Source organism: Rousettus aegyptiacus, unplaced genomic scaffold (genome assembly GCF_014176215.1).
Source record: "Rousettus aegyptiacus isolate mRouAeg1 unplaced genomic scaffold, mRouAeg1.p scaffold_m13_p_4, whole genome shotgun sequence".
NCBI lineage: Eukaryota > Metazoa > Chordata > Mammalia > Chiroptera > Pteropodidae > Rousettus > Rousettus aegyptiacus.
Genome location: NW_023416307.1, coordinates 23,539,263 through 23,552,758, shown reverse-complemented (window position 1 = coordinate 23,552,758; position 13,496 = coordinate 23,539,263). Strand labels below are relative to the sequence as shown.

General features: G+C 37.1%; 1 protein-coding gene across 8 annotated transcripts in view; it reads right to left on the bottom strand.

The window, feature by feature from the left end:
- Window positions 1-13,496, bottom strand: part of LOC107512925 (schwannomin-interacting protein 1) — a 774,922-nt gene that overhangs the window by 14,192 nt on the left and 747,234 nt on the right. For all 8 annotated transcript variants that reach the window (XM_016148925.2, XM_016148941.2, XM_036219433.1 and 5 more), the window contains one exon: window positions 12,821-12,939. In XM_016148925.2, coding sequence (XP_016004411.2) covers window positions 12,821-12,939 — 119 coding nt within the window. The remainder of the gene's footprint in view (window positions 1-12,820; window positions 12,940-13,496) is intronic.

The following is a 13,496-nucleotide window of genomic DNA, read 5'->3' as shown; positions in this document are numbered from 1 at the left end:
CCACAATCAGTGTGACTACGAGAACCACAGGCCCCGCTGTGTCGTTCGTTACTCAATATCCCTAACGAGCTTGTGGATGGGTTGTTAAAATATATTATTTCCATTTAATTTAATGGACCTTTGATGCATTATTCAAAGATTTTATATATGATGAATAATCACTTTTTTTTTTTTTAACCATATCCTTTTTTTGTTTCATGAAAATTTCAAAGGGGAAGGAATACAAAATTTTGGGTTGTAATTACCCAAGGGTAGCTGTAAACACATTTTCTTTTTCTAAGACTTTGCCGTGAAGAAAGAACGTGAGAAAAACTGAGGTTTGGATGAGTTCTAGATGCACCACATGTGCAGAACCACGTGTGCTGGCGTCTCTGTGGGATGTGCGGAGGTGGGACGAGACATTACACAACCCTCTTCCCGTCTCCCCGAACCCTGCCCCTTCTTCTTCTTTTCCCTACTGGATGTTGCATATTGACAGTTACTATGTGAGTTACAGAAACACCTCTTAGTTTTTTTTTTTTTTTTTTTTTTTTTAAAGGAAAGGCAAAGTTTTTGCTTCCCAATACTTGTTATTGTGAAAATACACTGCTATTTCTTATTTTACTTTAGCGGAATTGTGTTAACTCTCTTTGCTAGAGGCTATGTGATGCATGGGATGATAATCTGACTTTTTAAAAGGAGTGGTATTCATATAACAGGAGAGAATATTGCTGGTCCAACATACATCATCGCACATACAAAAGACCTATAAATGATTTTTATAACTATATTAGACAGAAAAGAGACGTCTAACTATTCATCCATTCGTTCATTTGATGACCAGGCAATAACATCTCTGTTGTCTCCTTTGGCCAGGAAGCACACTTTCTAGTTTTCTACAGTCTTTTATCTGGGCTACTTTACTCATTTATGTTTCTTGTTGGCCCTCGAAGGTATTTTGTACTTCATGACCCCTATATTAAGTGGATGCATAGTATTAGTTGAACCAAGAATAGAAACCAGGTCTTCTAACAGGTACCAGTGCTTGGATCATTAAACCACAATGTACAAATAGAAATGTGGAATGTATAGGTCATTGGAACACACATACACACACACACCACTTAGCAGACATACCCTATCTTATATATGAGAATAGAAATACTTTTACTAACTGAACATTAATTAATAAGTAAGGTGCTAACCAAGAAGTGTGGATGAGCAGGGAAGTGCAGGAGAAAGAGGGTCATGGTGAACTGGGGGTGGAGGAGGTAAATGCAGGAGAGGGATAAAAAGCCACCACTCCAGTGGTTATGTGCCCAGGGAAGTTAAGGGTGGTTTCAAACTACATGCTAAAGAGAGGAGGGGAACATTCTGTCTCCCAATGGCCCATCCTGACCCCACATCTTACAGGATTTGGGCGCTTGGCTTCCTTGGCAGAAGCTAAGGAAGGCAGCTTCAAAGGTGGCTGGAGTGTGAGTGGCCCCCTCTGGGTTTTCTTCTCCTAATCTTACATACACTGTCTTTTTTGGCTCCCCTTCCTAAGGCTAGTTCTGGACCCTTCCATCTGTACACATTCACGTAAAGACTGGTAGGCACCCAACACCACATGGCCATAGAATCTTCTCACTACATAAATCAGCTAACGGAGAAGGGGAACTGGAACTCACCAGCCTTCCTTTACTGAGGCATCAGCCCCTCTGCCCTTATCCTCTGGAGAACTATAACTCCCTGCCTTCCTCACACAGATGCCGCATCATGTCTGGTTCCTTCACTGATGACCATTTACATGTAATTAAATTTGGAATTACAGGATCTTAATGTTGGAAAAAAATGCATTTTTACCAGAAATATCTTCTAGCAGGAATTGAAGACCAGAATGAGGCTTCTTCGGATAGTGGAATAATTATGAAATAAAACAGCCATCTCTCCTAGGCACCAAATGTGGTCTACTTTCATCTTCACTAAAGCCTGATGATTTCTAAGCAATCTACATTCTGAAGTAAAAAAGAGTCACCATTTTTGAACACCTAATATGTGCTAGACACTTTTTATTTATCTTTAATCCTCAGATATACCTAGAATATTATGAACTCCATTTTACATATGAGAAAACTAAGGCTCAGAGGTTAAATTATACAGGTCACAAGACTGATATTTTACTCTAAGACTAGAGTCTTTCTTGAGAGGCTAGGGCACTTTAAGAAGGACAGAAAAAATTCATGAATGGAAGAAAAAAAGAGAAGATGAAAAAAGAAAGCAAAACTAAGATGAAACAAAAAAACTGAAAACGACCCTAAAGTCTTACAAGAGATTAAGTCTATTTTGGTGACATCTATGAATGGCCATTATGCAGCTAGTGAAAAAATATATATGATACAACAGTTATGAATACAGGTAAATAAATGTTCTTGATATATTAAGTGAAAAAACAAAACAGAACAAAACAAACCCAGCTATAAAACAGTAGTGATAGTATGATTTCAGCTTTGTAAACTAAAATGTGGAGATATATACACAGAAAGGTGGTAAGAAATACACTTAGATAATTTTTGTGGAAGAAACTAAATTGACTTTGAATTTTTCTTTTTTACGTGCCTCTGAGTTACCATGTGTGGGCATTTAGCAGGAATTAAAAAAAGAAAAGGAGAGAAAATGGGCGAGCTGATTAGCGCTTATGCGTTGGAGAAAAGGTGAGTAGGATTAAATGTTTGACAGCTGGAAGAGGATGCTTGTGTGTCTGACTCAGAGGGTGTCTTTGCAAGAGACCATGACTCACATATGAGTCAGGCTGGGCTTTTGTTTTTGGCAGGGTACTGGGATGGTGGGAGATCCTCTTGGAGGACAGCAAGAAAAACATTTTCTTGCAAGTGTACATTTTTGTGGATGGACTCTGATACAATCTCCGGCATCTTCCTGGCCCCGTCTCAATCCAAGTCTGCTCCTCGGACCTGCAGTGTATTATAGGCTCTGACTGACATACATTTAACTGTTTGTATTTTGAAAGCCAGACTGCCTTTTATTCCACTCAGCCTGGAAAGAGATTAAACTTGTATCTGCTTGACCTGTGGATGAATTTCAGCTGCTGTAGCCCTTCCAGACCTGTGACAACGTTCCCGTGGCGGGGGTAAAATTACGGCAGTTGGAGAGTCAATGCCTGTATGTTTTTGAGGGGTACGACTGAATTTTGAGAAAATGGCAAATTCTTTTAATCTCTTGAACACTGAATCACTGCTTTCACTACTTTATATGTTCATGTTTTAAAAAATGTCAGGGCTGTCATTCAGGCTTGGTTCCATAGTAAGCTTTATCTCAAAGCTATTCTCTTTCATGATTAATCCGTGTGGTCATTTGAAGTCTACGCAGTCATTAAAAAGAATGCAGTAGATCTGAACTGCACTGATGCTATGAAGTATGGTTATGCATACTTTGCCATCTTTAAAATCGGGGTGTGCCTCACAGTCTCGGCCACCCAGGCGGCTGGTCGCAGGGCTGCTCCACTGAACTGGAAGCCCGTCGGCCAACACACCAGTTAGGAACCGCTGACGAAGAAGCTGGCTCTGGTAGTTGACCGTTCTTGCCTTCTGACAAGAACAACAAAGCTCAAAACTTGCTGAATAAGGACAGTGGCTTAGAAGGTGATGCGCAGTCTCTCCTGAAGGTACACAGGGTGACACTGTAGAGAAAAGCATAGACTGACAACTCTGAGGAAAAGTGGTCAGAGAATTGGACTTGGAATGGGAAAAGGGTTTTGGGCCACCTTAACCAACACGTTTCACTTCTTCTTCTTCTTTTTTTTTGTATGCACAAAAGACACATGTGATTAAAGTGCATACCCAAATAAGCTTAAACGAATTCTTTTAATAACTAAAATAAAAATTCTAAGTGTTAGTAGTCATCACCATTTAATTGGCAGTTGTTTTTCAAAATATCTTCTGTGGGTTTTTAATGCATGTGATAATCTGAATGAGAATAATCTGAGGGCACAGAAAATTTTATAAGATTGAACAAAAGAACCATGTTAAACCTTCGGGTGACACAGCTCACCCCAAGTCAGTGAGGGTGTTTTCTAGTAGCAGCAAATGCTTTTTTGTAAACTCTCAAAGGAGCCTAGTCTTCCCTTTAGAGGAGCTATGCGTGTCCAGACGTGTGTGTGTGAGCACTGTCCAAAGGGAGTGCAAATCGCAGTAATAAAGTCATGATAACTTGTCAAAGACGATGCACCAATGAAAAATCATTCCTAGAATCTCTTTTAATTAAACATTCAGCTGTCCACTGGAGTCATTTTAAAATACAAAATGCAGCCCTGTGGTCATTTTCTTCTTGCCATCCACCCTTTTGCAATAGCTCCAACAATGAATTCTCATTGGTGATTTAAAAAAAAAAAATTCATAAGACAGGGTACAGCTGGTTATGCCTCTAGCAAGATGTCAAATTTCACTTGCACAAAATTAATTGCACCTAATTAAATGGGGGTCACCAGCATTACTGTAAAGCAAAGCTATTTATTAGACAAAGAAAATTTCTCAAATACCAATTTGCTTTTCTTTCAGATATATGAAAGAAAAGTATTGCTTACATAATTTAATTTGCTTTGCCATTTTAATCTTATTGCTCTTCAAAAGATCCACTTTAAATCTTGCTTCACTTTTAAAATTGTATAATGTTTTAGAATACTATAGATAATCTTTGGAGGAGGACATTAAAAAAAAGAAAAGATAGGTTTTCTGTAGATTACCCAATGACTTTTCAAATAATATTAAAAAAAGAATTTGTAAACTACCATTTGCCATGACATGCACCTTGAAATTACTAATACAAAGAGTTTCTAAGTGAATTGTTAGTATACGCGTATGAGATTAATATGAAATTTAAAATACATGTTGCATGTTATAAATAGGCTGCTATAGTATGCACCTGCTACTTCAAGAAAGATGCAATAGAAAACAGAGTTCATTGCGATGAAGCAGGACAACCTCTTTCCTCACCCATGCTGGTATATATGACTATTCTATTTATCTCTTCCAGGAAATCATATACAAATTCTTACCATTAGGGATAAAAGGATGATTCACTTTTCTGGCAAAACAATGCGAGTTTGACCTGTAATTCTGTAGCAGATTCTATATATACAGATTCTCAGTCCCTCACATTCAAAGCTCCTGTGAATCCAATTTCTTTAAAGGCTCTCTAGATCAATGTTATCTGCCCAGTTGTTACAGCTCCCTGGGCTATCATGCCCCCCCTCCGTCCCACGACCCAAACACGAAAAGAGGTGGTGGGTATCTATTATTCGTCTTGTCTCAGCCATTCACCAATAAACCGATAAGAACAAGAAAGAAATGGGTTTTGATTTGGGGATGTTGGCATGGTTGAGATAAATAAACAGTAATCATTATTCAAACCAGCTGCTTAAAGCTCTCTAGGGGAATTTCTGTTTTTCACAATATTCACAATATTGGAGAGAAGAGTACAGAATATTCTAGGTTATATCATCCTGTCGCATACTTTATATTTATCAGTATGTAAATAAAATCTATCTTGGGGCAATGTAAAAGGAGAATGGAGAAGCCAGAGAAAGTTTTTTCCACAATGTCAGACCAGGCTGTAATGTTTGAAAAATGAAAGATTTCCTGGATGTCTATTGCTAATGGCTATTCTGTCTTGTGTCCTCATAGCAGCCAAACCAGTTTCCATTACTTTAAGAATACTTAGCTACATAAACTCAGAATCCCAAATATAATGCTGATTCAAGATTAATTTGGTCAATAAAAATATTTCATAGGAAAGTATAATACTATTAATAAGAGAAAAGGAATATTTTTCAAGAATATGAGTATACCTAATATTTCTTAGAAACCTCATTTCAAAGATAGGTAATTCACTTTTCTCATTTCCTTTTAAGATTTTAAAAGCTTTTTGTCGAAACATTTTAAAATAGAAAAGAAATGATAAAGGTCATATAGTCTCAGTTTGAAAAGGCTGATTACACGTGGATTAGCAAATTTTGAAGAAAAAAATGACACTTGCTATAGTTGCCACTTTTCAGTATAGGTCAAATTTAATTAGTTGAGTTATGAAACAATATTAAAAATTCTTTTGCTGCAGTATTAGGCATGAAATATCTTTATGGGATTATTGTAAGCCTAGCTTACATTTAACAGCTTGTCACTCTTTTAAAAAGTGCTTTAGGAGATAGCACCAATTAGAAAAATTCAGTGGGGCTGAAACCCACAGGACAGCTGAGGACTTGTACTCACAGGAGTAGCTTAAATCCATCTCCTCAGACCTTCATGATACTTCAAAATTTCTCACATAATGTGTATGAAATTAATTTTTACAGGTAAATGCACATCTTTTAAAATACATAAAAAGAACTCCATGATTTTGCCAAAGATTCCACTTACTTGGGTAGTCCTTGCCTTAAAAGTAAGCTCAGCACTTCAGAATCCATTGCTTGGGCGATTAATTTTAAGTCCTCAGCCTCATTTAAAACTGAAGAGTGCGCTCTTCAGAGTAGTACATTCATATATGCTTTACCTGGTTCTGATTATTTAATTAACTCAACACATGTGCCCTGGTATATTCTGGAGTACCATACTGAGGACCTCAGAGTTCTAACATCTCTCAAGGACTTTTGTAAGAAAGAGGTAAGGTATTTCTAACTCTGCAAAGAATTTCAGGACAATAATACATTAGAAAAAAGTTAATTCTAATAGAGATGGGGAATACAGGTGACACAATTGCAACTGAACACTTGCAATTGTAGGGCTTTTCTCCTACATTATTGCTGATGAGGGAAAATGACAGTCTTTGCAGACATTAAACTTACAAGGATAAAGTAATATTTCTTAGAAACATTAAGTGTCATGATTAATCATCATCCTTAGGGGTATCCAAAAAGTCATCGTGTTCCCACAGAGGATGATCTCATCCCAGCATGTGCAGATAAAAACATCTGAAAGAACAGGATATAAATAATCTTCCTTATGGCGAGTCAACAAGTGTAGCTTGTTCTGAGCTACTGTGAAATGCATATGTGTTTAGATAATTGTGTCTCCAAAGGGGATAGATGACTTAGTGATTTTCAAGTTCTGCTCTGCCAGAAGAGTTTCAGGTGGGCTCTGGAGGCTCGGAGGGGAGGGATGGAGAGGGGCACCAAAGAGGAGGTATGGTGAGGGGTATTGAAGGGGGAGGATGTAGAGTGGCACTGAAGGAAAGTGATGGGAGAGGCATTTTCTGGGCAGGGGTATCCCAGTTCCTCTCCTTTGGTCCTACGGAACCAGAGGAGGACTGTTTTGCTTTACATACAGGGTTTCTGCACATGATTTTATTTGAGTAACTATTTCTGTTATTCAAAGTAATAAAAACTTTCATGAGACTTGTATTAAAACATAGTATACTGAACACAGGTACTTATCTACTCTTTTCTGAAATCCTACTAAAATAAAATTAAAGGAAGAAAGAAAGCATAAACCAACATGAACAAAGAAATGTAAAAGAAGACAACAGCACACAAAAGGGTTTGGAAAGATTTTGGAAAACAAAATGCAGATGGAGTAGAGATATTTGACCAAACTATCTCAATTTGCTAGATGACTGCAGGGCTGGCTGGTGGAGGAAGCACCTGCATTTACACTGCAGAATCCTGGACAATGCTCAGGTACATCTGAAGGCAGGGAAATGGCATAGGACTGCATACAAAGGAAGGCTGATGCAGCACTTGACAGGACTATCTAAGATCCTCTATTTATTCTGTCAACCTGCAGCCAGAAGAAGGGGGAAGTTCATTATCTTGAGGGGCTGAATCAGAGGAGCTCTGGCTAGGGCACACTGAGGCAAAGCTGAAGGGGCAATGAAGGGACTTTTTGAAACAAGAGAATAAAGTGAAATTCTGCATGCTGAACTTTCAATCATTCCCTTGCCAAAGTCTTAAAACACTGGTAGCCAGGCTTAACACTCCTCAGGACTGAGTTGGAGAGTTCTTCTCCGTGGCAATTTACAATCCAAAAGGAAAAAATTTTAGATACTTTTAATGCACCCTAATGAAAGAGTTGTGTTTTTACCTGACCATTCTAAAGGAAAGTTTACCAAAGTTCATTAATTCAACAGACATTTAGTGACTAGGCACCATGTTAGGCAATAGTTATGGTGGTGAACAAAACAGACCTGCTTTCTTAGAACTTAAGAGAAAAACGAAGAACAGTTTAAAAATATATAAAGTTAATCCAATGTTTGGTAGTGACAGGACCATGAAGAAAAACAGTCAGGTTAAGAGAATGAGCAGGGTAAGAGGAGAGAAAATGATAGGTAAGTTGGGTGTTTGTCATTTAATTAGATGGTCAGGGAAGATCTCTTGAAGATAAATTGTTTAAACCTTCAGTGAAATGAGAAAGTATTATGCCAAAAAATTTGAAAACTTAAACAAAATGGACAAATTCTTAGAAAAATATAACATCAGAATTGACAGAAGAAGAAATAAAAAGTGTGTATAATCTTAAAACTGTTTAAGAAATAGAAGCAGTTAAAGCAAACACACAAAGTAAACACCAGACCCAGATGATTTTACATGGAAGAAAAACAGATCATTCCACTATTACACAGACTTTTCTTAGACACTATGAAAGAGGGAATAGTAGCCAATTCATTTTTAAGCCAGCATAACCCTGATACTAAAACCAGAGAAAATATTATAATAATATAACAGATCCATGTCACTCATAAATAGAAATATAACAATCCTAAATGAAATATTATAAATAAAATCCAATAGTGACTGAAAATAAATACCCTCAACTAATTTGGGTTTATACTAGGTACGTAAGGATTATTCAATATTTTGAAGATCTATAAAAGTGATTGACTCATTAATTCATTATTAGATTAATAGAGTAAATCATATAATCATCTCAAGAAATACAGAAAAAACATGTAATAAATTTAAATACCTATTCATGGTAAAAATTATTCATTAATTATACATAGAAGGGAATATGATTAATTTCATAAAAACAAACATTAAAGAAAACATAAAATTGACATTATCCTAAATAGGGAAACATTAGAAGCATTCCACTTACTGAGAAATAAGCTAAGGATTTCAACTACTATCATTTTTAATCCTCAACTTATTAGTGTACTTTACCTACCCAAGACTTAAAACAAAGAAAGAAACCAGAGGCATGAGGATTGGGACGAAGTAGATAAAGCTGCTATTTTTTTATACAATGATATTGTTTAAAAATCCAAAAGACTGTACAGACAACTTTATTAAAAATAACAGGAGAATAGAGAAATAATAGAAGTGATAATAACAAAGTGACTGGCTATAAGACTAGTATACAAAGTTAGTTGCATTTCTGTTCACCAGAAGCAAACAAAGAGAAAGCACTATCAAAGAGAATTTAAGATAAAACCAGAATATCAAGTATCTGGAAGGAAATACAAGAAAACATGTACATTATCTATCAATGCAAAATTATAAAACTTTAAGAAATAGTCAATAAGATCTAAATTAAGGAGAGGCAGGCCATGTTCAAGGATAGGAAGATTTAGTGTTGTGAAAATGTAATTCTCTCCTGAATTGGCCCATAGAGTCAATGTAATTTCAGTCAAAATCCTGAGAGTATTTTGCTGAACTTGATTAAATGATTTAAAAGTTATATAGAAGAATAAAAAAATAAAAACAGGGAGCATATTCCCTAAGAAAAACTGTAAGGAGAGGGACTTGCCTATCTAGATGTCAGGAAGCTATAGTAATCAGACTGTACGATATTGGTGTAGGGATAGAAACGCTCATCACCAACACAGAATGCATTCCCATTAATGTCTACTGTACACAGAAGTCATCGGATCAGTGAGTAAAAAAAGGGATCGTTCAATAATTATGATGGAAAAAATAGTTATGTACGTGGAAAAAAAATGAAATTAGATTTCTCTTCATACCATGTCAAGAAACCAATTCCTGATTTATTACAGGCCTTTTGATAAAAATCAACACTTTCAACTATTGGTAAGAAATCTAAGTTAATGTCTTCGGACCTTGGGATAGAAGATTTCTTATGTTAAGAGACAGAAAAGCATTGACTCTAAAAGAAAAGTTTGATAAAAATTAACTATGTTAAAATTAAGAACTTCTGGTCATAAAAGACACACTGAAGAAGTGAAAAGACAAGTTATAACCTGGAAGAAGATACCTGCAATGCATACAGCTTATCAAGGACGAGTATGATGACTACAGAACTTCGTTTACAAAAAGAGCACAAAGAATCCGATAAGACCCAAACACTCATTTCATAGAGGAGGAAAGAAGGAAGGCTAATAATACCATATTATAGCCATTCAATTAACAAAAAGAAATGGGCACTATCAAGTGTTAGAAAGGTTATGGATCCACAGGATCTCTGAAACTTTGCTGGTAGGCACATAACTTGTCGTAACCATTTTAGAACATAGGCGTTATTTTTTAAATGTGAGTATTCATATATTTTCCTAATAATTCCACTCCTAGTGAACATCAAAGAGAAACTCTTGCATACAGACAGTAAAAGATATACAAGAATGAGTATGAGCGGCATTGTTTACAAAAGCAAAACCTCTGGAACCCAACGCTCGTCATCAGAAGAGTGGCAGATACACTCACACAGGGGAATATAACATAGCAGTCAAAGTCATGGACCGCCAAAGGGAAAAGTGGGGCAACTTTAATTTCAAGACAAACACAACAGTTACTCGAGTAATAATAGTTTGTAACATGGTTCAGCATGAATAATATATGACTTTAATAATGTAAACGTTGAAGAGCTATTTGACCCCAAATTGTGAAATAACTATGAAAGGAGGACAGGGTTTGGAATATGTGGATGTGCCTGTGGGAGGGATGTAAGAGAGAGTTAAGTCCAAATTTCTAGTCAAAAGATGGTCATTTAAAAGTAAATGCCAAGATATGCATTTTACTTAGACATATGGACGTAAATACCATAAGAAACAGCCAAGGAGTTAAAAATTATTGTTTTTGGAAAGTGGAACAAGGATAGAGAGGGATGGGAAAGGGGCCTGCTACTTTCATTTTGTGTTATTATATACCTCACAGTTATTAATTCTATTTCACTTTCCAAGCCGCATATATGTATGTATGTATGTATACATGTATGCACGCATAGGTATGTATGTATTTGTCTGTGCCTATCTGACTTTGATTTAAAAGATAAAAATCTCCCTTTTGAATTAGAGAGATAAGACATTGCTGAGCAGAGAAATGGAGCTTCTAGAAGAAAACTTTTTGGCACTTTGGGGAATATTAGAGAGCAGCAGTAGAGATGTATATGACTATATGGTCCAATCCCCTCATTTTATAAAAATGGAGAAACTAGAAGGATGATAAAAGTAAGTAAATTGTTAAAAGTCTCAAAATTAGAAACTGACTAGGACCAATCCTCAGGCCTCCAGGTCCCAAAAGCTCTTCCTGCCACATCCCACTGGGAAGGGAAACAGGAACTTCTACAGCAAAGGGAAAGGTCACTTCCAGCTCTGCATTGACACAGGAAAAGGGGGAAGGAATGCCGTGCGCCGGCTGGCACTCAGCTGAGGAAGACAGGCCTTACTCGGCACGGCCAAACGGCAGCTCCTGTCTTGACATACTAACCACCTATGCTGACTCCTGAATCCACGCATATGGGAGCGGATGCGTGCTTTCTGATTTTTGCTGATTTGGATGAATTTCTAAGGATCAGAAAGTCCTGCCCAGAAATAGATATTAAAGTGTCTAAATCTGGGTCTCACATGAAGGAGAGTGCAAATCTGTTGGCCAAATGAATGCGTGAATACTATCATGCGTCTCTCACACCTGGCTTAACATGGCAACTATATCTAGTATTTACACTGGGAGTATTTGTCTTAAAGGGCCCAAAGGAAGACACAGTCATTCTGACAGAAAGAGACATTTGGGGAGGCATCAAAAGAATGCGGATGGGTCTTCAGTTACAACCATCTTTATTAAAACAAAGTTCAATGTGCTTTATAACTTGGAATACCTATATACATAATAGCTCATTTTTCAGACTATCTATATCCTCACTAAGCAAAGTATGACCTATGAACTGGCAGCATGGACACCAGCTGTTAGAAATACAGAATCTTGAGCCCTACCCAGGCCTACTGATCAGAGTCAGCACTTTAACAAAATCTCCAAGTGATTTGCATGCACATTAAAGTTTGAGAAGCTCTGGTCTACGGACCTGTTTTCTAGGTAAAACTATAATTTTAATATATTTTATTTGGAATTAGAAGCTATGCAAATAGCCAATGATATCCTGGAATAAATATCAGTAAATGAGCAATGATATCTTGAAATAAATTAAGATAAAGAAAAACCACTTGGAGGAGAGGTTAAGTTCTATAATAAACATTAAATGATCAAAGTGGGAGTTGTATTTCTCAGTTACCAGTATTCATTGCAATCAAATGTATCAGGGGTGTGATGCTGGATACTTTGGGATTGCTTAATGGGAAATCTGGTGGTCTGCCACACTTCTCTAACCATCAGCCAGCTGGCTTTAGAGTGTGCCTTGATTCCCCCATCACAATGCAAAATCAGTACCATATCTGGAAAAAAATAAAATATAGAAATCTGACCTCAAGTGGCTGGGTAAATGGGCCAAAAGAATTTCAAAACTAAAACCCAAAAAACAAGCCCCAGAAACAGGTGGGGAGAGGCCTGTCCAGACTCCAAATAAAGGTGATAGTACTATGAAAAAAAATAGTCAAAGATTTATTAAATATGTAGTCAGATGCCAAAATCCATTAGGTACATATCAGAAAATTGATTCAAAAGAACACTCACCGAGAGGAAAGGCTTGGCTTCCCACTTTTGCTACAGCTGGTATAAATTCCTGGGCCATCATCAAAGAAGCTCCCGAGTGCCAACTTCTGTCGGATAGATTCTCTCTCATTTTTCTGTGCCTAAAATTTCAAGAAAATAAAAATTGCTGATAAGTGGGCAGATATATCATAATCGTAGGCAGTCTAACTGCTAAGTTTCTTAGAATTGTAACCTTAGACAAAAAAAAATAAGTAAATAGGGTGCAGCACAAGAGCATTTTAATTAATAAGAGCTGAAATTAAACCAATCTCTCCTGGTTCTACCTCTGTGAGCAATTTCAATTCTCCAGAGCCCCTTACGATAGTCCAGGAAACCACCACCGTGGTACTAAATGATCTTCACCAGGACAGAACTAGATTACTTGGCGCAGTGATCTTTCTTCTTCTTACCCGCTAGATATGACAGAGTAAAGCTGTGGAGGGCAAGCACTTTGTCCTAAATCAAACTGCTTTTATCCCAGCTGTGGCCTTTCCCTGGATCCTGTCCTCTCCCTTCTTTATAGCATACCTTCAGCCCACTTTCTCTACGGCAAGAACATTCATTCATTCCCCCAACATGCACTGCACCTCTATGGGACAGCGCCACACTATGATGTTGGAATAGAGCCCTACAGAGACAGATAGACATAACCCCTGCT